This window comes from Genypterus blacodes, unplaced genomic scaffold (assembly GCF_046128005.1).
Source record: "Genypterus blacodes isolate CSIRO-AG114 ecotype Tasmania unplaced genomic scaffold, CSIRO-AGI_Gbla_v1 ptg000067l_1, whole genome shotgun sequence".
Taxonomy (NCBI): Eukaryota; Metazoa; Chordata; class Actinopteri; order Ophidiiformes; family Ophidiidae; genus Genypterus; species Genypterus blacodes.
Window position 1 is genome coordinate 7262087 of NW_027466879.1, and position 26858 is coordinate 7288944.

The 26858-nt window shown below is 41.9% G+C and overlaps 1 protein-coding gene across 1 annotated transcript; it reads left to right on the forward strand.

Moving 5' to 3' along the window:
- Nucleotides 1-1361: 1361 nt before the first annotated feature.
- On the forward strand, nt 1362-26858 carry aldh1a2 (aldehyde dehydrogenase 1 family, member A2). The gene is made up of 13 exons (XM_076155502.1): nt 1362-1675; nt 11774-11878; nt 12467-12607; nt 13143-13272; nt 14566-14627; nt 15340-15468; nt 17519-17632; nt 21652-21754; nt 23196-23380; nt 23470-23634; nt 23844-24001; nt 24745-24819; nt 24946-26858. The coding sequence occupies exons 1-13, from the start codon at nt 1559-1561 to the stop codon at nt 25016-25018; spliced, it is 1557 nt and encodes a 518-aa protein (XP_076011617.1). The 5' UTR covers nt 1362-1558; the 3' UTR covers nt 25019-26858.

Genomic DNA, 26858 nt, shown 5'->3' on the forward strand with positions numbered 1-26858 from the left:
CACAGATTAGAGCCACATACAGAAATAGGTACAAGAACGTTTACCAATTATGATTATATAAACAATACTCTTATGCTTGTGTATGTGTTGTATAAAGAGAGAATTCAATCAATATATTAGTTAGTTAGTTAGTTAGTTATTAGTTACTTGACTAATACACAACTCCAGATTATCTCAATAACACACAGATAGATAGATAGATAGATAGATAGATAGATAGATAGATAGATAGATAGATAGATAGATAGATAGATAGATAGATAGATAGATAGATAAAATATAAACACAAATCACACATATAAAAAGCACGTAACGGTGCAGAGTAAAAAATAAAATCAACAATTCATTGATAAACTGGATTTGACACTTATTGATAAAGTGATAAACCTGATCAACTACATTCTATGCACAGTGGACCTTAGTAGTTGTGTTTATAAAACTATAAGTCTACATATTTATTATAGAAAGAAGATCAAATCACAGCATCCGGGGAACAATGTACTCTACTTGTAATGGTTTTTTGGATTAAACCATTAAAGTCATAATGCAGCCCAACTATAATGTCACATATAAAGGCAGTTTGCTGCGTAAATCAGTGTGTTTGGGTTTACTTTACAAAGGTGTGTTACCTCTTGGCCGGTTTCCGTGACCCCCTCATAAATATGTGAGGATATGCAGTTGTTGCGGATGTGTTAATACATGTGTGTCTTTGCTTTAATTCCTTTATTTAGCTGAGACAGCCTCGCTCACAGCTCAGCCTGGATGTTTATTGAAGAAGGTGCCAGAAGCAATTATCACCTGCGGGACAAATCTGTGCCTGCAGAGCCCTGCGAGCCTCCTATCTGCAGATTTACATCACATCTTAGTCTGCAGGGGAGGAGGTATTAAGCCAACACACTACATGAGAAGTTTGGCACTTTCGTGTCATCAAGGAAACAATCAAATGTGATGCTACTTCAAGCGCAGATCATGACTCCTCTGCGCGTTTAGCATCGGTGTGAGTTTAAACAAGTTTGGTTAAGTGTAAACGTCATTGATTTGGTTTAGTTTGGTACCCTTTGGTTCTTGGTGTGTAAAGTGGAGATGGGCCGAGTGTGAGAGAGATTAGCTATGAATTCACGATCAAATACAAATACACCGGTTTCATATAAATGTAAAGAGGAAGCACGGGTGTTTCTACTGCTTTTTGGACTTTGCGTTCACTGACAAACTACGAGTGACTACATGGAAACGCGTCAGCTGTTTCGAAGTGAAAGCGGAGCAAAAAGTGTGTGTATCGGGGGCGCAGTGGGGTGTGCGGGAAGGCGGGTGGGTGGGTAGGTGGGTGGGTGGGGGTGTGGATGTGATTCTCCTCCTTAACACGCAGGGCTGAGGTCGTTTATGTAAATGCAGGAATTGAATTTGGGAGAGGACGGCCCTTCTCTCTGCCCAATGAAAACCACCCGCGGCTGACACTTGGCTATAAACCCAGAAGCGCCGGGTTCTTATCAGACAACCCCGAGGAAACGCACAAGTAGCAGCAGCAGCGGCGCAACAGACCGGCGCACACGGACCCGCAATGACTTCAAGTGAGATCGAGATGCCCGGAGAAATGAAGAACGACCCCGCCGCGCTCATGGCATCCCTCCAGCTGATGCCCTCCCCGGTACCCAACCCGGAGATCAACTACACCAAGGTCTGTCTGTTACTCACTCACTCACTCACTCCCTACGACGCGTCCACGGCGGAGTGCGCTCTTAACGCACACACGCACATACTTTTTACGCGCAAACTATATTTTCTTTGTACACATCCGAAGCTGTTTTACGCGCAGACAAGGTTACCTTCAAAACAGATGTTTTCCGCACATATGTGATGTACAAAGTTAGATAACAAACTCAAAGTTGTGTGTGTGTGTGTGTGTGTGTGTGTGTGTGTGTGTGTGTGTGTGTGTGTGTGTGTGTTGTGTGTGTGTTTGTGTGTGTGTGTGTGTGTGTGTGTGTGTAAGGGGGGGTGGGGGGGGGTCGTTGCATCAGAGCACGTATGAGAGCGGGCAGGCAGTGGTGATAACACTGATCTGCTGCACACTATAACTTCTTTAACTCACAGTACACAGCTGCTTAAACATGAAGAGATTGCGTGTTGATAAACGTCACAGATGACATTTTCTTCCGCGTCCACGTGCTTGAGTCCAGATCAGGCCGGAATGAGCAGCAACCGAATCCTGCTTCAACCTCATCTCAACCGAATATTACAAATACTGAAGTGAAACACAAACATGGGTGAACTTCTCGGTCTTTTCCTCTCTGTATTCTTCTCTTCATTGCATTTCATGAAACAACGTGATAATGATGTTGGGGTCATTGCGCTTTTAGTTGCATCGTGTGTGATTTTGATGTATCTATCACTATCAGATGAGGGGGATCAGTACCGGATCTTTATCAGCGTGGGGTTTTACAAAGGGCGTGTCATGGCGTGTGTTAGAATCCTCTGAGTCTTTGATGACCTTGGAAACATTTTCTAACATACAATTATAACTCTTACAGGATGCAATAGAGGTAAATACATACATAACTAAATCATAGCATTTACGTTCTAGTTAAACTGGCCCTCTTAAATGGAAATGCGTGTTCATAATTTGAAATATTACAAATAAAAACCCAGATTAAACCAGATTTTTTTCAATTTTTAGAAGGTGGTTGTGTTTATTTTGTAGTATTTTGTGATATTGGTTAAGTTAAACTGTAATGTTTATAGCAACAGGCAGAATCTGAGCGATAATCAAAAATAACTTGTTTTGTGTGATTTTACGCTTATTTTGGTTTTTGTGACGTCACAGAACAGAACGGAACACCTAGAGCAAAGAATCAAACAAAGAGAGCAAAAAAAAAAGAAGCGGAATTGAACTCTAAAAAACTCAGTTTCACGTCAGATATTTGGCAAATTCTGTATGTAGGCTGTGTTTTGCCATAAAGTGCAGATAAGTGTAGTAATGAAGTGTTGGAACACACCATCATGTAAACCACTCCTGTTTGTGTTTAATTAATAAATAAAGTAGTAATTAATAAATTGATCGTTTAATTATTTATAGGGATTTTTATGGGATTTGGTCAAATAAAATAAAATTCATCTTGAAGACAAATTAATAAATGTTTTATTCTTAATTTTCTCCCTCTGGCATTCCTGCAGTGGTTTAAAGTAAAAAAGTAAAAATGACCTCATTACAGTATGTTTTGGTACTAAATGTTTTTTCACTGTAGGGTCTGCAGCACTAACTACATTTACTTCTTTATATATCCGAACTAAATCTACTTTAACTCCACCATTCACTATCAGGAGAAAAAAAAAAAGAGATTTTGATAATTAAGTGGAATTATTTCTGGACATAACTTGTGTTGAAGCTGTGTTAACGCTTCTGCTCGCACCACAAAGTTCAAACAGAACACTACTTAAACAAAGTTAAAATTAGCACCACCAGCTAAATAACTTGACTCATTTTTCTTTCCTGATGGGAGCATTAAAGGATGCGTGAAGACTTCTGGCAATGCTTTCCACCACCTAACATGAATTTGTATTAAGCAGCCCAGAAAAGCTGCAGTTGTCTGTTACATGGCGAACAAGTGTGTTTATGATTGTAAGATTAAAGGTCACGCCTCATACAGGTCAGATTAATGACAGTGTGTGTAAATTCGATCAGTGTTTTAAGTGCAAAGGGCACATAATGATCTTGCGGTACATGTGTTTTGGACGGGATGTTTTTGCACACACACGCGCACACACACGCGCACACACACACACACACACACACACACACACACACACACACACACACACACTGGTGTACAGGAGGAAATTTAGGCAGCGATTTGGTGAATTAACCTCCAGGAATTTGGATCATCCAGTCCCTGTTGGTGTGGTGGACATAGGGGGCAGAAGGGCCCTGATTTATGGGCACCCCTGGCGTGGGCTCTCCTCACACCCTGTTCCTGTTCTCCACCCCACCCGCTGAAAGGAAAGAGGGATCGCTGCTCGTTGTCTGTTAGCCTGAGAAACTAAATCTCCCGTGATTTAATGATATCAGGCTTTTTTCTTAAGTTACATAAGAATTCAGATTGTGACAAATTTCAGCCGTGACTTCATGGCCTCTTTGTGTTGCAACGCGGAGATTCACACCTGAACGGCCCTGGGAGCAGAGATACGGCTGATACAGTATCATCACTGTACAGATTTGCTTCTATCCCAGTGCACCGTGCCATAAAAAGCATTATTGCGGTAAACGCTTGCCCCTTGTCCTTTTCACCGAGCCATGAACTGCTCACCTTTGAGTGATTGTTCACTAAAGTAAATCCTCTGTCCCGTGTGCATCTGTATAAAACTGTGCATGAGTTTTTCTGTTAATATTCTACTGGTTTACATTGTGTTGTAGCTGAAAGCACGAGGGTTAAAGCGTCCTTTTGCTTGTGTTTTCCCTACCCCCACTTTGCTGTTTCTAGAAGTCTCCAACAGCTGGTTTACAAGACACAGAAACAGTTTAAAGGTTGATAGAAGCACTAAGGAAGCCATAAATAAAACAGACATGAAAGCTATTTATCAATGTGGTCAAAGTAGAGGAGAGAAAGTCGAAATGACCAAAGCAAAAGAGAAAGCTTTTGTTCCACCGGGCAATTGGTGGTACAAATTTTGTCGTCAATAAAACGGAATCAATGCACAGATCAGGTGCTTTTGTTTTGAAAAACAGTTCATAAGATATACTTTGTTCCCAAAAAAATGCAATTGAAACAATTAAAAGTTATATTTCAACCTTTGTGAACGTTGACATAATAAAACCATATTCTGTAGAAAGAACATAATGATCCAAAGTCCATGTTAAACTTAAACCAAAACCAGTGATGCATGATGCTCATTTAGTTTACTGACAAGCACCTTTAGGATTCACACTACAAGATGATCAAACCAGTTATCCGCCGCATTCCAACCCCCTCTCTGGCTATATTTGATCAGTGTGAGGTTTGTTTACCTTGTTTTACTTCCTCCGGTCTGGTTTGAATGAATAAATATTAAACATATTCATATTTATGGTCCAGTCTGACCCGACGTCCTGTAGCTCAGGGTAAACACAAAGTACACAGGGTGATGTGGGAAAGAGCGACCGAGGCCACAGGTCATAAATTCACTCATTTTAAAGTGACAATTTCCCAACGTACAGGCTATTTTCACGCCGTCTCCGTGACAACATCTGTTTTTCCATTCTTCTTTTTTTTTTGTTTATGCAGAACAGTGCAGCAGCTAGTATGGGTCATTGTTCCTGCCCGTGCTCCACCATGTTTGTTTACTATAAAGTCATGTTTGACCTGGATTTGATCAGGAGAGATTTTGTTGGATTTCTGGTTGTTTTAAGAATCTGTGAATGGAATCTGTTAGTGTGTGTTGTGCTGTTTGAAGTGTGTTTGGTCTCCCGCTCCAGAGGAACAAAACACTGTAAAATGTGTTCCTTTAACTCGTTTTGTGCAAGGTGCCTCACATTTGATATTGCGCAATTTGCTGTTTGTATAGAGGAGGTCTGTCAAGGTTTCATCACTTTCTTCACAACATTTGCTTTGATTTAATTTAACCTCTTAGGCCTGGAGAGAAAAATACGACTTGTGTTCTTTCTACAGTAATAAATCTGGACACTTATAGAGAAGACTGTTCTCTCTAAGTAAATGTATTTGTATCATAACTTAATTGTTTTCTGCAAATCGTACCTTTGTTGGTGAAATTAAGTTTCTTTCAGTACAGTTTGCCAGGTGCTACAGCGCCACTCAGTGGACAGTCTGGGACACAGGCTTCATTTCAGGGAACCTGGAATTCCCATTGTTTTTTTTCTGTTCTGCAATCCTACATATTTAGACCCAGCTAAGAAACTGATCAAAACATTCTGGTATCAGGTAACTTTGGGTTAACAAAATGCAGCAGTGACAAGTAGACTCAAACTCAGTGTCTACAACTGCTAAAGGGAACAAGTCCACCACACTCGATTGTCGTCTTGGTTGCAGCTCTTCTAATCTCGTCTACAGTTATGCATGTAGTTCCTTCTTAAGTGTCTTTGCTCGTGGTAGCTTTAGTGTTCTCACCGCTGGAACCTGTGCACAACCTGTGTCCAGTATTTGTGAAGCTGGCTACGCAGATTCGTCCACTCAGTTTAGATGAATAAGAGCCCCCCATCAATCTGTCACTGATTGAGATAGTACAGATGGAGGCCTGGGGGCTCCCCGATGCTTGGTGCTGTCCACCAGGGTGTAAATTATGACCCTGTCTGACTGTGTGGGTTAGTGGCCCTGCTTTGCCAGAGCCTGACCCACACAGCTCTGGGGTTTTTCACTTCAAAACCACCATCTCACAGCAATGAAGATCAAACAGAGGCAAAGTTAGGGGATACTGAGCATCTAAATGATTTATCACAACAGGCACAGCGAGAGCCCCCGTCCCCCCCTCCTCCCCCCCTCACCCCCCTCTCCCAGCTCAGCCTTTGCTTACACAATCTCTGTATTCACACACGGCCACATACTCTCTAAAACACACATCTTTGATTGTGACAGGCTAAGTGTGCACTACCATTAATATGTCCATTGGTGTGAAATTGTGCAGCGAGTGTAAATTACCAGCTTAGCAGACACGTCAACATCGTGTCCCCTGTCTCTTAATCACTGTTTAAAGAAGACGGGTGACAGGGAGGTTAGCCTGTTAACTTCCCCAACCTCCAGTCTGAAGCCCTCTTGACAAGGAACGTGTAAATCCTTATGGTGTCATTATGAAAAACACTCCACTTCATAAATCCTGGGAAAAGCGTGTTTTCCCCAGAGAGATGTGGCAGAAGCGGAATCCATTTTCTTCATGTTCACTCGTATGTGGAAAAGCATTGTGTTTCTTAAAAAAATACTTCTTTCTCCAATGATGCCTGCAGAGAAAATCAGATAAACACACACACACACACACACACACAGACACACAGACACACACACACACACACTCACACACACACACACACACACACAGACACACAGACACACACAGACACACACACACACACACACACACACACACACACACACACACACACAGACACACACAGGCACTGCAAACATTTTTTTTTAAATAATTGTACTGTATTTTTTTTCCAGAGAATCAGATTTTGTTTAATTATTGTAGATCTATATTTTTTCTCTATTTTGGCTGAGTATAAACGTTATTACAGACATTCATTATATTTTATAATCCCTTTATGAATTAAGCTGTGAACTAGACTAACGTTAACCCTTTGTTAGTGATGTGGCCTGAAAGATGAAGGATGTATCTTTGGTGCCTTACAGTATTCGTAGGTGTAGTGTCTTGTGTCTTAGAAAGTTTAATGACTAGAATCTGGACTTTAAGAGAATCTTTAAAAGTGACCTGTGACTTCGCATGGGCCTTTAAACTTAAAAATACATTCTCCAAACCAAATAGTAAACATGTTTTATGACCTAAATCCAAGTCATTTGATATGCATCTACACCGAGTGGAAGGTTCCAAGAAATAATTTCTGTACCCTTGCAAAATGTCTTCAAGCTAGTTGTAATGATGAATAATGCAATAGCAATGCAAGTAAATATGCAGTCTACTGTCAAACTTCAGTTTCTCATATAACTTCAGACCCACAGTAAGCCACTTTCACAACTTCACCCACAATGCCAAGTAACAAAGACGTTTGCCAGTTGCTGACAGCGAGGTCGCCCTCACCCAACTCTGGAGCGCAGGGTGGCATTGTCTGTGTGTGTGTGAATGAGAAACATGAAGGCTTCATGGTGTCAGACATGTGGAGAAGAGCAGAGAAAAAACACCAGCTGCTCTCCACTTTCACATGCTCTCCACTCAGTGGTAACCGTGGTAATTATGAGCGTTTTGAACTCCTTCCAGAAACAGAAAGGAAGTGGAGGTCCTCTAGCAGCAGAGGATATGAAACTTCCTGCGCAGACGTGGGTTGCAGGTGCCTGGGTAGGATTGGTCTGGCTTTGGATTCTTGGTGTGCTGTGTGTAAACATACAAGTATACACGCCACAATCCCTAATTTGACCATCCCCCACTCTCATCCCCCCCCCTCCTCTCCAAAAAAAGACCAGGGCTGAGTAATGCTTCATGTTCCTTAAGCTGTGAGAAGAAACATGCAGCTAAACAGATGTTTTGCTGGCTGCTGAAGAACTTTGGAGTTTCATGCTCTCCCTTACTTCCCTTTACAGCTCCCTCCTCAAAACAAATTGTTCCAAAAATTACACAAAGTATGATTAATCTTAGAAAAAGTCAGGAAATCAACAAACTCATCATTTCAATTCTGGAACAAATAGTTATCTTTTGTTATATTGGGTATTGAATAACATCCAATCAACAAGAATGGCCCACACACACACACACACACACACACACACACACACACACACACGCTCAATTTAGAGTTTCCGCAATTTAGAGTTTCCAGTTCACCTAACATGCATGTGTTGGACTGTGAGAGCCTCTAATGCTCCAGCGTCCCGTCCCTGTCTGTCCCAGGGGGAGGACAGTTCCGCCATTATCAAATCCTCCCACTGGGAGCACCACCCGAGCACTGGGAGGAAACAAAATGTGTCCTGGTGTTAATGAAGCCAGACATCAGAGTGTGGAAACACCCGAATGACATCGCCACTTTGTCCATTTTTCGGACAGCCGCTTCTGCCTACACACATTTCCTTCACCACCCATTGTCTTGTGCATGTTCAGGAGGTGCTTTCAGGTGATTTAATCTTTCAATCCAATTTTTTTACGGTTTTTATGGTACATTTATGATTGATGGTCTTTTAGAGGTTGGAAGGTTCCTTGTTTGATTCAACCGGCTCCTCCTAGAGAGCCTGTTGAAGAGTTGTTGAGCAAGACACTGAGCCCTGAAGTGCTCCTGAAGTGCAGACTGATCTCCTTTCATGGTGTGAACCTGCCATCAGTTTATGAATGGGTGACTATGAGGTTGTAAAGTGCTATATAAGTCCATTTACCACCTATGTAGGTATTAAGTAGGCTAGGTGTGAGCTATTAGACAACACACTCTTAAGTGCTCTGACAAGTGTTTCACTTATTCTGGATTTCCTTGGTGAAAGACTAATGACATACATGTATACAAACTAGTTCACAGAACAAAGTCAAGAGCTTCTATGAGTGCCTCCACTCTGCAGTTAAACCAAGCAAAATACTGAAAATGATGCAATATCACTGCCTGCTAATTCACACTGAATAGGATATTTTTTTATCAGGCTTTGTAAAGGAATGCGACATGCAGTCCATTTACTGACCTAATGGGACTATAATTGTTTGTTTTGTAGGACAGTTTCTGGGTTCATTCTTCCTTATCTAAAGCTAATGCAGATTTTTATAAACATGGAACCATCATGTGCAGTGTTAGTAACGACCCTGCAGGGACTGGGAACCAAAACACTATTTATCATTAGAAAATATGCACCCTTGCACTCGGTTTCTCCCTCTTGTGTTCTTCACCCCTCTTCCAAATGATCCTAAAAGCAATTTTAAGAAACCTTGAGAGTTGATTCATTACTTAGTCCTGTCATGTTAATCAAGTCTCTCAATGGAACGAGACAAAAGTCTAACACCAGTCCGAGCCCAGCGAGGGCTGAGCCAAACGGCGGCTGACAGTTGTCCTTTTCTGGCCGTGATTTAGATGGCGGCCTGTTCACTGTTCTTGTGCTTCATCCGTTCTCCTTTAGCAACATCTTGTGAGAGGGGTTACGCCACGCATAAAGCTACCCATGGTCTGCATTCTTGCTCAGACTGTTGAGGCTGTCAGGGGGCTCCTCTGATTTAGGGTGCCCCGCTTCAGTGGCCCCTATAAATTTAAAAACTAATTCAGCGCTCGACGGGACTTTGTGTTTTTGTAGCTGGCCCTCTGCTCCTTATCGTTACTGACAATTTTATGAAGTGCCCTTAATGAGCAGCAGATTAAAGGTGGCCTCTGATGGGAGATGCCTGAGAATACCGAGCTGGTGGAGAGAGAACCCACTCTGCCCCGCGTCTATCTGCGTGTGTGTGTGTGTGTGTGTGTGTGTGTGTGCATGTCTAGGTGTGTGGGGGATGGGGTTGTGAGTGGGTGGGGTGGAGGGGGGGGGGTGAGTACAAAGGAATCAGAGAGGAATGAGTCTGTGGAGTGGTACACACAGATACTGAACACCTTAATAATGTCTGCACGTGAGTTATTCATATGCAGAGTTCCCATTTATAAGCCCTTCAGCCGTGGGAACAAGGAGGAGGAGGGATGCTGAGTGATGTGTTTTCTGCGACTCTGTTTTTTCTAGACTCCCTGGCATTTTATACCTGCTGGAAAGTAAACATGTCTAACGGTTTACAGCCAATTAAATAGTACTTAAAGCGCCAGGTTTATAGAGGTAAACATGCCAGAGAATTAGGGAGGCGAAGGCCAGTGGGATACTTGAACCCCGCTCGGAGTGTGTGTGTGTGTGTGTGGAAGGATGGCAAGAGTAAATGTATACACACAGGGATTTGTGCCAGCAGATGTTCTCCTTACACTCTATCTATCAGACAGTACGACAGCCATTAAAAACAGTGTGTGAGTAGTCCACCTAATGGATCTAAACATGTCAGGCGGGAAGGAGACGTTCTCTTTTACAATTCCAAATCACACCTCGCACATTGCTCTGCTTCTCATCAACTCTTGATGGGAATTTACTCTGAAACATTCCTATGACATAATTCCCACTTTTGTTATTGTGTAAACATTTTTCTTCTGGTCTGAGTAGATGTTGGATATGTCCTGTTTGGAATCCCGGGCGGTTGTTTAACGGAAGGCTTTCTTTAACACGTCACAGAAACCAAGCACGGCACGTGTTTTATGATCTCGTAAACGAGCAGCGATGTTGTGAAACGTGTGTCTGTGCCTGGGGGTGGATGGGTGTGGCTTTGGTGTCTGATAGGGATTTATCTGCCCCCCCCGCCCCGTCCCCCCCTGTCTGGATGGTGGAGTACTCCCCAGAGAGCAATGCTGGACAGGCAGGAATCTCGGTCCAGATTTCCACAGATTCTCCCGTATCCCTTACACAAGAGCCTGGAAACCCAGAGTGCAGCCTGGAGTCTTTCACAGGCTTTCACAATCACATTGCTGCAGCACATGAAGATCGTTTTTCATTGCTTATACGTGTAAAATAATAAAGACAGACATTATTTCCCACACAAGCACAATATGTATCTTTGTCGTGAAGTTGCCTGTGTATTTCCCAGGGTTCCCACACACATTTGCCGATTACGTTCCCAAACTTTTCCATGACTTTTCCACAACTTCAAACCAGATTGCAATTGACAAAGTGATTTGAAAAAAGCTGTTATCCACCAATATGGATGGGGAAATGTAGATGTTTTTACTTTGCTGCTTGCTGCACACATTTTTCTGTGATAGTATTGTGTTGTTGGATCTTTCTGATTATTGGCAGCCTGAATGCATGAGGTAATGTTAGAGGAAGTAACACGAGCTGCATGTCAGCTAAAAATGTACACATTCTGCTCGTTGCTATGGCAATCGTCAATCTTTTTTCATTCAACATTTTTTAGGCACATTATTTAAACTGTCTGACATTTTAAGAGTGGGTTTCCAGGAATTCTGAATATTTTCCCTTATCAAAAATTGCAATGGCTTTTCTTCATTACATCCTGTTTGGATTCACCATTATCCATCTTCTCAAAGACTTCTAGTTAGAGCCGTTAACTAAAACTATTGTTCTTTTTTGTCCTGCAGATTTTCATAAACAACGAGTGGCACGATTCTGTTAACGGGAAGGTTTTCCCGGCGTACAACCCGGCCACTGGAGAGCAGATCTGTGAGGTGCAGGAAGCAGATAAGGTAAATGCAAACAGCATCTCATGCCTGCTGCCACAAAACACGGGTTAGTTATCTCTGTGAATATAATTTGCCTAAAGCATTACATTACATTACATTACGAGCATTTGGCAGACGCTTTTATCCAAAGCGACTTACATTACATTACCACCCTACGCAGAGGGGGGAGCAATTGAGGGTTCGGTGCCTTGCTCAGGGGCACCTCGGCAGGGGCTCGAACCGGCAACCCTCCGGTTCCCAAGCGGAAGCACTACCCACTGAGCCACTGCCTCCCACCCACTCCCGTTTCTTATCTCTACAGCAAACATTTTGGGGCATTCCCTCTTAATGAGCCAATAGCTTGTTTTTTCATTTAATATCAAGATATGTGTCCAAAAGAAGAAAAGCAGATCGGCATTGCATCTGTTTGGTACAAAAGTAAAACCTGAGGGAGTGTAAAAAAAACTGTTTTAAGGCTGATTAGGTCTATTTTGATGTTTTGAGAGCGGCCTAATGGACTGGACTGGACTGGACTCCTCATTTAGACACAGTGTATACCGTATATGCACAGAATATAAAGCCATAGTAATGTTTCTACTGTTTTCTTTACAGGCTGATGTGGACAAAGCTGTGCAAGCTGCACGCCAGGCCTTTACCCTGGGCTCAGTGTGGCGTACGATGGATGCGTCTGAAAGGGGTCGGCTGCTTTCCAAACTGGCTGACCTGGTGGAGAGGGACAGTGTCTATCTAGCAGTAAGAGGGACTCGATATCCTTAAAATGACTCAAATTACTTTAAAAAAAGACTCCTTACGGCGGTGCAGGGCTGACATTTAGATAAAACACACAAACTGGCCCTTGTCAATGCGCCAGTGACTAATTACTACTGGTCAGTTAGAGCACCTGCATCATGGAGGAGGGAAGTGGGTGGGCAATGACATCACGTGTCACAGAGGAAGCACGTGGCTGTCTGCACATCCCTTTGGTGTGTGTGTGTGTGTGACAAGGAACGCAACAAAAGGGGGGATTCCAAAGTTTGGGAGAGAAAAATGAGTACCATGACTTTTTTGAATTACTACTTGAAGGTTCTTCCCACACGGATCTAAAAACACTAAATCACATTTAGCATTTGATTATTTCATTTAAAGAGAACACTAGGTTGTAACTCATGGGCTGTACTTGTAGTCTGGTGTTATCGTAGTATAACATCTCACCCATGGGAGATAATAAAAGCTGGAATAGTTTGCCTTCATGTGAGGATGACAAAGCTTCTCCCCCATCTCTCCTCAGACTATAGAGTCACTGAACGGCGGGAAGCCTTTCCTGCCCACCCTGTTTGTGGATCTCCAAGGAACCATAAAGACACTAAGATACTTTGCTGGGTATGCAGACAAGATCCACGGCACTTCCATTCCTATGGGTAAGATCCAAAAGTCCCTGTATGTTTCAGTGAAATGTAATAAAGACAGACCGGGTGATGGAGGAGGGAGTTGGGAAATTAAAGCAGCATTAACGCCTCACTTAACTTCATAAGATGTTAAACAACAAAAGAATAGGTTGGTGAACATGACTGTGAACATCGTTTGCACAGGGCTGGCTTTTGTCTTCCAGCACTTTCTCTTCCTGCAGTACTCAGATTGTTTAGTAATGTAAAAGTATCGATACCGTAATGTAAAAATACTCCAATTCAAGTTAAGTTCATACAGTCAACTTGACTTAAAGAAAAGTAAACAAATATCACTCAAAGCCTCTTCTGTCAACTGTGGCTGAACCAACCATGGTGATCATGTCCCTGTGGTTTTGCTCAGAGAATTGAATGCGATTTTTCCTCCGTCTACGCTTATTTGAAAATTGAATTCCAAAACTTGAACCTGAAATTTCTGGCAATATTTATTCATTTATATTAAATGAATATCTTTGCATGGTAAATCCAATATTTAAAGATAACAAATGCAAACCTAATACTTTGAAACACATCATGCTACAGTTACTTCTCCACAGTCTTGTGTTATGGTTTATAGCTTTAACTTAACCAAATGATGAGGTCAAACCTCTAAGACCTCTGCTGTGTCTCATCCTCCAGTCTGTCTGTTATCATACCTTATACTCATACTTATGTCTCTCACTGCAAATGATCCTCTGGCTTGTCATTGACCATTTAATGTCCTCATCCAAATGCAACATTAGGCAATGTTTCATCAGCTGAGGGCTGTTGCAATAATCAAACTTACATTTTTTTCCACATTTCTCAATATCAATTGTTTTTAGAACATTTGTGGAGAATGAACAAGCATGGCACACCCTTACTGAGTACCTCCTTCTACTAAAGTAATGCAAGAGGAATGAGCAAACTTTTCCAGCTTAACACCCATGTGTATGACCTAAAACAGTTACACACATGCCTGAGCTGTTGGATGCTCGACATGTAATTTAATCTCTCACAGGGGTAATGTAAGCGAGAGTGCTGCGTGTAGATTCTTTAACAAATTAACATGTTGAGTCAACAAAGATCTCGACTGATGACGTTTTTTCATCCATTTCAGTCATTTTTTTAGCTTAAAAGTACAAAAGCTAGACCTAAAAGTGTCTGTTCTCTTTGTGTGTGTGTGTGTGTGTGTGTGTGTGTGTGTGTTTGTGTGTGTGTGTGTGTGTGTGTGTGTGTGTGTGTGTGTGTCTGTGTGTGTGTGTGTGTGTGTGTGTTCCTCCTCCACAGATGGACAATATCTAACATTTACCAGACACGAGCCCATTGGAATTTGTGGACAGATTATCCCTGTGAGTATGACTTTTTGTAAGACTGTGGAAAACATAATCTGAAATGGAGACATGTTGTTGTTTGCTATCAAGGGACAGGCCTGTTTGGTGAAATACAGGGTCCGTTTCCTGCACACCATCATGGTTATTTGAGTAATCCACCCCTAAAAGTCCCCAAACTGAAGGTGCCAGTGAGACTGAGTAATCAAGAATGAGAGACAGAGAAGTGAGAGTGAGAGAAGCAGAAGAGTGAACATAGTGACCCAGAGAAAAAGAGAGAGGTCAGAAAAGACCAAAAGATCAAGAGAAACAGAGGCCAAAGAATAGTGTTGATTGTGCAAGACTGTAAAAAGTTTTGTGCTGAACCCCATGGGCTCCTGTGTAAAGCAGAAATAACACAGGCCTGTGTGTCATACAGGGATACGGCGAGGTTGCACATGTGTTGCAATTTCCCTGCTTTCCCAGAATGCTGTGGGAAGAGAAAATACTGTACAAGTGCCTAGAACATTTTCTCACTTGACTCTGTTTAGACAGAGTGAAAATGAGAGTAAGTGACTTAAGAGCGATGAGTTATAGAGCTTGACTTGTGACCACCCAGCATGTCAGTCAGATGTATGATGTCTTTTTCCTGTGTGTGTGTGCGTGTGTGTGTGTGTGTGTGTGTGTGTGTGTGTGTGTGTGTGTGTGTGTGTGTGTGTGTGTGTGTGTGTGTGTGTGTGTATGACACCCACAGTGGAACTTCCCTCTGATGATGACAGCATGGAAGCTGGGTCCAGCACTAGCATGTGGAAACACAGTTATCCTCAAACCAGCTGAGCAGACTCCACTTACATGCCTTTACATGGCAGCTCTGACCAAAGAGGTAAATCACACTGCCGTTAGATCAGCTTAGTAAGGTTACAATACAGTGAATGTGATCTCTGTCTGGCCACAGTGCTTTTGTTAAATTCTCCATTTTCATTCTTCTGCATGTTTTGACAGTGTGAGGCCCATTTGAGATATGATGGCTGTGACTTTTCGTATTCCTGCCTTATTTAATTGAAATATTCCTCATGTTCTTAAGCGTTTGTGTGCGCTGGCTGTGCCAAACACACCTGTTCGGATTTTACCGTAATCTCATGGAAAGTAATGATGTCACTTCCAATGACGGGCCTCCATTGGGGAAGGGGTTGTCCCTGGCCTGTGCTGTAACTGACATTTGGACATTCGTTCCTCATTTATGATTTGAAAATCTCTGGGGGGGGGATATTGGGATCAGGTGAAGTCGAGTGTGAACTGGCTTCAGCAATTCCAGGCATCCATGGGAAAGATTAGGGGTTCTGGATCAACCATTCCTCAGGTGTGACTGCTATCAGCAATCATTCACGATTCACTGTCAGGTTTTAGTTGGCTAAGCTCAGTGTGTCTGTAAGGAATTTGACGTCACTTCTTTGGGATAATCCAATGTTAATATTAGACTAAATATGACGTGACAAAAACAGATGTTAAAGAGTGTCACCAGCTTTTCTTTACTATATCTGTAACGTGATCCCAAACCATAAAATGAAACCCAGACAAAGCATTGGCCTGGTTGCTCTTTGCGCTCGTGAGTAAACTCAGTTTCTAGTGACACATTTGTAGAAGGTTGAGCACTGATTACAAGATAGTACACACGAGGCAAAGGACAAAATACAACCAAGTTTTACATACCTGCTGAGGTGGAGCCAAGCTGTAACTATGTAGGTCAAAAGTCAAATATTGGCACTTATGTCCAGACAGGCAAGTGTTGCCAAGTTGAAACAAAGCTCCTGGTGCAGCTTTCAAACAGGGTCACCATGGTGTTTTGGAATTAATATCTTAAAATTTCCCTTTAAATTACTTTAAATATGACAGAAGAGAAACTCCCATGCTGTTATTTGTAAATACTAATACGTGGGCTCAAGTCGCAAGTAAATCTCGTCATCATCATCAACGACGAGGATGATGATGATGATGATGATTAGTGATTATCTCATGTCTCAGGTCAGCAAACTTAAGTCAAAGGAGTCCAGACATCATTTAAAGGGGTTTTTTAAGTTTTAAATAATGTCTGGTAGAATTGATCAATCATTTATTAATGCTTGAATTATCAGTAATATGTCAAGAGGAACAACTTAGGTTTCAGGATTCAAAATTTCCCATTTATTCTGCAGTTAGAAATTCTGGCCCATCTTGAATCTGAGTCTGTGTAGAGTTTGCGCGTTCTAACCGTCTCTTCCTGGGTTTCTTCCCACCATCAAAAACAATTACGTTACATCAGGTTTCTCCTGTCAGTGCCATTGACCAAGACACTGGCTTAGAATTAGAGTCGGTCCCCGGCCCCGGGCGCACAGTGGCCCCTCCCTGCTCATGGGTGCATGCATGATGGGTCAAATGCAGAGGAGACATTTGACTGAAGTTGTAGACTCAAATAATCCACTGGGTCCACAGTTGTTAACAAATTGAAGGGACTCCTTGATGAAGCTAAATTGAGAAACCATGTTCAGCTGAAGCAGTATTTTCACAACCCCACAGCCCTGTAAATGATCTGTGTGTCTGTTCATTGTTGGCACGGGCAGCAGGGTAGTGAGCGCAGTAGTCAAGTGTACCATCAGGATGAAATCTCGAGTAAGCTGCACCGGATAGGAACAATGCAATGCCCATGAGAAACACAATCATACCGTGCAGCTCTCAGCGTCCACATCCTCCATGTCTTCCCCCCTTCACTCCCCGGCCTCTCCTCGTTTTGGAGCCTGTGTGTCTCTTGCCTTCTTCTTTTTGATGTTCTATCCTTTCTGTGGGCCTGCTGGTAGGGAGGTTGGGTTGGGTCCGGATTCCCCCACACTGCCTGTGGTTTTGTTTGGCTCTGCTGTCATCTCCGCTAAAGCTTGTTTCCTCTCATATTGTTTTGACAGGCTGGGTTTCCACCGGGAGTCATCAATATTTTGCCAGGATTCGGGCCAACTGCAGGAGCTGCAATTGCTTCGCACATGGGCATAGACAAAGTGGCTTTCACAGGATCAACTGAGGTACTTTTTCCCAGTAAAGGAGCTCATATCAGCTAACAAGAGTGATACAGTGACCAACATGTGCATACCACAAGAGCATGCTATGTAATTAGTGGACATAGTGTGTCTAAATTGATGTCTAAATAACAACCAACTGTGGTTTTACATAAAGCTGCATGCCCTGTCATTGCCTCTCATGGCGGGGAGCTCCCATTTGATCTCACAGATGCACAGATTTAACAGTATACGGTACACATATCTCTCTGAAAACACAAACAAGCACTCAGATTTTCATATTCTACAGTGAAGGTATCATTATATCAGCAGAAAACGTCTTCCCAGTTAAATATTTCAAGATACATTACGTAACAGTTAAGAGGCACCTTTGTATTTGGAATTTGTTGAAATTATCATCTCACCCTGGAATCCATAAACAGAATTCTCTTTGTCACTACCTCCATCAGTAGTCACATCTCATGTTGTATGGTGGGAGGAATACTGGAGGCAGGACTGAGGTACAGGAGGGTTTCCTCCACCATCACACAATCTTACAGTCTGCTACTTTAAGCAAAAGTCAACAAGTGCAAGCTGTACAAAGAGCTCAAGTGTCTAAAAGCTCCACTATTCTTCACATCCAGATAATAAGAGTCCTGTCATTAGATATTGGATACAATGCAATCATATTTTAATGGAAGATGGAAAATGGGCCCTTGTAATAGCTTTGTTATGAGTGTATCTCATATATATCTCAGTCTGCTAAGTAATTAGTGATAACAGCAGTAAAAAGTCTCTTTGAATTGCAGTGTAGTAGGGCACAGACCTCAAAATGGAAACAAAACAAAATATTTAAGAATAACACAAGTACTTGCAGTAGATAAGTGCAGTATTTCCTTCCAAGCCCATGTGATCTTGTCCCTTTACATGTGCCGTCACAGTAAACCTCCATCCTTCCATCCTCCCCCTGTTTCTGCTGTTATAAGTAATGTTCCTCCCTAATGTTCCTGATTTTCTTTGAACTCTCTATTAGCGCACACACACACACACACACACACACACACACACACACACACACAGCATAAACCCTTGTGGCTTTGCTGAGCTGGGAAGACGTTAATGGAAAGCTAAATCATCAAGGACATACCATGTTAGGTGTTGAGTGCGGTGAGGTGTTGTGGTCAGAGAGCATTCCTCAGACCTGCAGGAACAACCCGACTGACAGCAGATTCCATTTCTGCAGATCATTTTACAAACATCTGTTATTTCTAACCACAAACTAAGCTCCCTGCTAAAACCATTTACAGCAAACGCAAATGTAGAATTGATGTTTTGATGTGACCAGCTTGTATTTCACACGTATCTCTGGTTTATGTAATGGTGGGATTGGTCTTGAGGTTTACAGTTTGACAATTTTGACTCTGGTGGTGAGAGATGGAACAATCAAAGGTATAGACCAGGTATCATTAATTCCTGTTAATGATAAGGAGGCAAAGTAACCTAAGTAAAATTTGACAAAATGATGGGAGAATTTACACTTCAAGGAATGTCAGATTGAGGGATTTTGTGTTTTACAACTCTTATTCCAGAGAGTCTCCATCAGGTAAATCGGGTCAGGTAAAATCCAGTCCTGCCTCCACAACTCCTTCCACCCAACACCAGGCCACATGATTGACAGTTGAGGCAGTGATTCTCCCTTTATAACAATTGTTGGTTTTATTTGGGGCATTTAGCCTTTATTAGACAGTAGAGATTTGACGATGAGCAACAAAGGCCCCTGAATGCAAATCAAAGTGATGCTGTGAACAGGTGGCAACATATCAAGCTTACCTTCCAAATCTAGAAGTGAACATGTTGAAGGTTAGCTAGGTGTGTTTCACATCATGTGAAGCAACGTGGTTTTCAACACTTTTCCACACCCAACGATTAGCAACACGAAGAAAGGATCATAATTCACTAATTTACTAATACTACTCTTTTCCAGACACAGTAGAGGACTACTTCCTGTTTTGATTTTGTTGCTCCACCCCCAGATGTTTTCTGGCCAATGAGCAGAGCGAGTGTCCTCACATATGTCTTTTGTTGAAATATCTTCTTCACTTGGATCTGTCCTGTGTGTAACCTAACTGATCCAGGTCCTAAATGCAACCGTGTTTCCCTTGAGTCAGACCAGAGCAAACAAACATGTCTGATAATGGCTTTTAGTATTAATCCATCTCCATTCTGCCCTGGAATATTCCACTTTTTCCTTTGAATATATCCTTTAATTGTTTTCATTTTCGTAATTCCTTTCCACCCTAATTCTTCCCAGACCCATTCTAGTGATTTTCCAGTATGATTTAACATAAAACTAACATTGTCTCTTTCTCTCACACATGCCCAAACACACACATCCAATCAGTGTGTACGTGCGTGTGCCCGTGCATAAATGCACCTTCTAACACAAACATCTTCTTTGTTGTATCATCTGTCTCGAGTGAACGTTTCCTTTGTGAGCGTCCCAGTTTTTCCTGTTGTTTCCTGTGATCTGGAGTCAATTACAGAGAGGAGGAGGCTGTGTTGTAAGAGCTGCTGATGCCCAGACAGTGAGTCACAGCTCTGTAGTAGCATCTCCTCACAGCATGGAAGGTGCTGGTTTAGCTACAGGTGCATTATAGGGCCTGAACGCATCCCTGTTCTCACTCACATGTGGCTGTGACTCCTCATTAATGAGTGCAGCCGCTCAGTGTGTTTCCTTTTGTCATACGTGTACACACGCTAACCTAAGACATAAAACAGTAGTAGGCACAGCATTATATTCTATTCTATTCTATTCTATTCTATTCTATTCTCTCTCACTAATTGATAGAAATCCGCAAGACAGTGAGAGAAGACAAGTCTTTGAGTGCTCCGGGTTTTTGGGGTATTTTCCCTCTCTGTTCTCTCCCTTCTCTCTCTTAGAAAACAAAATAGTCTGAATGAGTAACAGGAAGATGGATACTTGTTTGTATAGGCTCTGGAGAGCTGAGGTATTGGGTTTCTCAGGCTTGTTATTTAGCTGGTGTATACAGTATGTCACTCTGTTAATATGCAGTAAAAAAAAATACCAGTGTCATAAAGGAGCAAAAGTCCCTCATTGCCTCATCTATAGCAGAGAGTTCCATTTGTTTTCAGTTTGATGATAAAAGTTGCATAAAGATCAAAGGAGGAAATGAGTGAAATCATCTCACATACGCATTCCAGCAATCATAAACACGCAAGCTTGTCTGGAAAACCTCTCCTCAAAGATACATATTCTCCAAAGAATGCTGAACTTCATGAGTGTCTTAACTAAAAGTCTACATTTGGTGATATCATCACTCCTGATAAGAACTAACCAGGATATATAAATGAAAGATGAAACCAGAGTCGGTCCAGTGATTTGGTAGCCATTAGCAAACCCAGCTATCGGCCCTTGTTATCTGCTTTTTCCTAAATGAAGGATTGTTCGTTTAGGAAAAGCTTTGATCAGTCCCCACTGCTAATGTTAAACTACAAGATTTGAATCTGCTGAAATCGCTCAAATGCTCAAATTGATTGTTAGAATGAAGGGATAGTACACTAAAGATGATTTCTATCTGTTTGGGACCCTTTAAGCTTTGGGCTCTTGGCAAGTCTCTGCCTTAAAGTCTGCCGCTGGATGTAACCCCCGCAAATCCCTTGTCGTTCTCTATACGGACACATTAGGATCATTTCATATGAAACTCCCCATTCTGTGTGAGATCACTCCACTGTCGTCTCACGACACCACCCACACACCTCGTGGTTGCCTCTTCCTGCCCTCTATTACACACAAGATGCTGTTCTCTGCTGACACATCACTTTATTTTCCTGTTTCTGTTGCCAAAATCCTGTAAAAGATATTCAGTCTGTGTGTTTACAGAACTCATGTATCAGCTGGCCCACCAGTGCATTCCCTGTTTGGGGCTGACCAAACTCTTTGGCTGTTTAATGGCTCAAGCTGATTTACTGATCTGGCCACAGGCCTGCATCTCTGTGAGTAAACCCCAGATCTGTGTCTTTCATAGGTCGGCAAGCTGATCCAAGAAGCAGCTGGGAAGAGTAACCTGAAGAGAGTGACGCTGGAGCTGGGAGGAAAGAATCCCAACATCATATTTGCAGATGCTGATAGTAAGTTCATTTTTCCATTTGAACTCAAACACACACAGATTCCACTTGATTCATATCTCAACTCCTGCTATGTGACCACTGTGAGAACACTCCGCTCAGAATTTGTTTTTGCACATTAATTAAACAAATTACAACACATTTTCATATATTGTGATTGAAATCAGCACAAAATGAAGTTTGTTTACTCTGAGTAACACACCAAGATTAAAAGACGGCAACTATGATTTATGAACGCCACATGGATTTCCTCAATGGGTGAGCTCTCATTACACAGGGTTTAAAGTTTTGCCTTAATTGTAGTCCAGACAAGAAATTGGCGTATAGCACGTAGGGCCTGGAACAGTGATGGGGCTTAATGCAAGAGATGAAGAGATTGTAAATTTGTTAGATATACTGAATATGGAGAAGTTTCCACCCAAGAAAGCTAGAGGGCACAGATCACAACCCAGCCACAAAGTGAGAAATGACTGACCTTTATCCAGCTGTCTCACAAATTTCTTGTTGTTGTTCGTGAGCACGTGTTGATCCTGTTTCTTGTTGAAGCCCTTAACCGCTGAGCTGTGTTCAGACCAGTGTTGGATACAGGTCACTCAAAAACACAGCCAACATATTGATGTACATAGCTATATGTCTTATTGTCTGTGTCTTTCATTATCTCCATATATACACACACATATTCACATATACACACATGCTGCAAAGCTTTATAGTGACGTGAAATCCAAGGATGACTGACTTTCATATAAATTCTAAGTTCACCAAACTGGTGGTGCCATGGCTTTCAAATGCTTTCAGCAGCCGTGAGAGGGCCTCCCTCTGGCCTGTAAATCACAAGAATGGACCCTGACTCATTCAGGTGCTTCAACCCAGACCCATAAATCACAGGTGTCCGCTCACCCCTCCCGTGCAGCAGCAGGGTTCTGTCTCTCAGCTGTCAATTTCCACAGGATAGCTTTAAATACATGAGGAGGTTTTCTATAAGATGTCATGTGTTTGGAATTATTTTGGCATTTGGCTTTTAACCACGTGATTTGTATTCAAACATACACAATACTATATCTAATAACATATCTAAAAGTACCATCACACAGCAGGATATAAGTTCTCTAGCCTACTAATATGTCAAGTTATCACATGAGCAGGGACATCATGTAGAAACATTTATAGTGTGTTTTATGCATTGTGGTATGGGAAAGAATCAAAATAATACATATGAGATTTGAATACAACACAAGCAAATATAAAGTCTGTAGAGAAGAACAAGAGGAAGTGCCAAGAAACTCAGTTCTACTCAGACAACACAATAAAGTTTTGTAATAAACTGAACTGAATGTTGCACTGAATTTGATATTAACATCTGCTTTAAATTCTTAAAGGCTTGATAAAAAAAATCATAATGTTTTCAAGGAGCTGTTCAACTAACTGCAGTACCTTGTTTCAGTGGATCTGGCTGTAGAAGAGTCCCATCAGGGCGTGTTCTTCAATGCAGGCCAGTGCTGCACGGCTGGATCTCGCATCTTTGTGGAGGAGCCCATATATGAGGAGTTTGTTCGCAGGAGTGTGGAGAGAGCAAAGAGGAGAAGAGTCGGCAGCCCCTTCGATCCAACGAATGAACAGGGTCCACAGGTCTGCATTAAAAAATAATCATTAATCAAATGGTTTTATATCTTAGTGCCCTGTTTTCACACTCTGTCTGTCTTCTGTCTTCTGTGCAGGTCAGTCGCGAGCAGCAGACTCGTGTGCTGGAGTTTATCCAGAGCGGCATCAGTGAAGGAGCCAAGTTGGAGTGTGGTGGCAAAGCTCTGGGTGTGAAAGGCTTCTTCCTTGAGCCCACCGTTTTCTCAAATGTGACAGATGACATGCGCATCGCTAGAGAGGAGGTACGAGAAAAAAATGGGATATCTACAGCACAACCTATGCATGTACCTGTGTGAAGTAGACGTCTGACAATACCGCCTTAAGGCTTTGGACATTCACAGTTTTTAATGAACAAATGCTGACTAAAGACAGAGATTGTTTTCTTGTCATCAACCAAAGAGAATCTGCCAATGATAAAGTAACCAACCTGAACATTCTTATGTCTTAACAGATTTTTGGACCGGTACAGCAGATACTGAAGTTCAAAACTATAGAGGAGGTGATAGAACGAGCCAACAACACAGAATATGGTTTGGCTGCTGCTGTATTCACCAATGACATCAACAAAGCCCTGACCATATCCACAGCCATGCAGGCTGGCACTGTGTGGTACGTCCCATCTACTCTCAGGAGTATTTTTCCATTTTAGAAATTATTCCAGGCTTAAATATCCATGAACTCTAAACAGGATACGTCCTATTTTGCAGTTATTACGCAGGCCACAGAGAAATGTTCTCCTTTGTTCCTCTTTGTCTTCAGCTTAGATACAAATATCAGTTTGTCAAAGCTATCTGCCAGTAAGACAACAATGCAGAACGTAATGTAAATTGAAACCCTTATTTTTATCATTTGTACAAATAACAGTTCAGTTAGATTAGATTCAACTTTATTGTCAATGAGCAAGTACAGGTACTGCATTTCATTGGCTTGTACCTGTACTTGCTCATTGACAATAAAGTTGAATCTAATCTAATCTAAAAAAAAGATAACTTCATGTGAAACATTTTCATTAAGTTTGGGCTGTAATTACCTGCAGATGGTTACGTATTTGGATGTACGGCTGATCAGCCTCTGCCAAGAATTGTTAACCGCTAGTCATACTTGAATGATCCTCAGGAAACGTTTGTCTGCCTCAGTCTTCATCCTTAATGCTCCACTACAACTTATACCTTACCAAGCAAGTAAACATTGTAGTCAGAGTAAGACACATCCACAGCCACTAACTCTGCCCCCCGCCCAAGAAAAGAGACCTAACCCTGAATAACTCCTCTTTCTACTCAGAACACTTCCAGTAAGCTAAACAAACTACATGATTCAGATGCAGAATTATTAATGTTTTGTGTATTTTCTAGGATAAACTGCTTCAACGCTCTAAGCACACAGTGTCCATTTGGGGGATATAAAATGTCTGGCAATGGACGTGAACTGTAAGTACCACTTCTGCTTCCTGCTCCACAATACACAATATAACACAATAATACTAATGCTGATGAAATAGTTTTGGTTTTATCTGCTCCTACCTAGTAATACTAACTTCTATCATCTGTGTTCAGGGGAGAACAAGGCCTGAAGGAGTACTCAGAAGTGAAAACCATTACGATGAAGATGGTGGCCAAGAATTCTTAAGGTGGCGTTACCTTTTGGGTGCATCTTCCTCATTACTGACCCGCCTCCCTCCAGTCCATGCACGGTGGTAGAACCTCACCCCCCCCTCCCCCACCCCGGTCTCCATCAAAACCAGCTCGCTCTCCGCTAACATCCCGTCCACCTGACTCCACCTGAATGACTCCCCCCCGTGTCCTCCACGAACATCACTAAAGCACTCGCAGAGGCAAAGGGGAAGGGCTGTTTTTCACCAGAAGCTCCACTTACCTCCCCAAACACTACACCCACAACCCCTCACCCCCAATGCTGGACTCTCAGAGACTTCATCGCCGCACTTGCAATCAACCCTAAAATCGCAACCGGTCAGGTGTGGGGAGGCCGGATGGTTCTGCTGTAACCTCATGTCCCATTGTTTTCCGTTCACCGAGCACGTCTGCTCACTCAACCCCACCGATGTCGACGGATGAGACCATCAGAAATGTTAATTCATAATTAAAATTGACTTCTAATTGTCTTTGTTTATATTTTAGCTTTTATGACTTAACACTGTATGTCAACCTTTGATGTAAACGTGAAGATTTAACCCCTAAAGCATTTTACTCTCACCTGCTAAAAGAGGAGTAGATGTATTTTAAACATTATGTAACAGATCTTCCTTGATGTTCATGTATGTTCATGTTTATACAATCGTATACTATAAAATTATAAGAGCTAAAAATTACCATAGTTTTTCAGTAAAAACTTTTTCCTGTAAAATATTTGCTGAGTTTTCACTACGTTATGGATGTTTGTGTGTCGGCGTCTCAGCAGGCAAAGAAGACAGATATTATGAACTGATTTTATTTATCAACCCAAACAGGCCCATTGGTGGCTGTGACCTCCAGCAGACACAGCAAGGAACACAAACTGGAATCACTGACTCCAGCTGCCTAGCATAGCCTAGCTTCAAACACGCCCAGCAAACCCACACCAAACACTCCTGTTATTGAATTTATCCTATTTGAAAATGCTTGTACTAATGGAACTCCATTATAAATAAAATGACCCAAACAATAACTTTATCTGGAATATTTTTTTATACTCTAAATACACTTCAAAACACACTTATCATATTTCAACCACTACAGGATTTGAATGAAGGAATATTCAGTTTGGTTTCCTCAGGTACTATTTTTCTAAATTCTCATTAAGACAATAATGTGTATAGCTGTGGATGAACACATTCAAACACACAGCTGGATGGCTGCTTATTTCCAGTCTTTTTTGACACATTAATCCTGAAAGTCATATTTTCTTACATTTGCTGTTCTGTTCAAAGACATTTACCATTTACTTAGGTTGGCAGGGGTTGATAATGTCTCCTTTGAGTATCCAACAGCTTTGTGTGTGTGTGCGCGCGCGTGTGTGTGTGTGTGTGCGTGTGTGTGTGTGTGTGTGTGTGAGAGAGTGGTGATTGAGCACACAAGCATACAGTAGTCCATACACCTTCACCACCTGAGCAGCAGCATCACAAATGCATAGCAGCAGCTCACAGCTCTGCAGAGCAAACAAGCTGAAGTGAAATACCAGTTACATTATATTAAATTATAGTAGTGAGAGATATGATCGTAACCACCCTAGCAAGTCCCAGTTGTTAATGACGTCAGGAATGATGTGACAGTTTTATGCGCTAAAATAATGTTATATCAAACATCAAGTGTTTGTTCTATTAAATATGGAATAAAGAGTGGTGGACTGCAGTGCTTTTCAGGGTCTGAAAGTGTGTGAAACACTGGTAGAACACAATATGTCTAAAAGATGGACCCTCCTTTGGTGTTTTGCATATGTCAACGTACGAAATAAACTAAAGGGGTGTATAAAA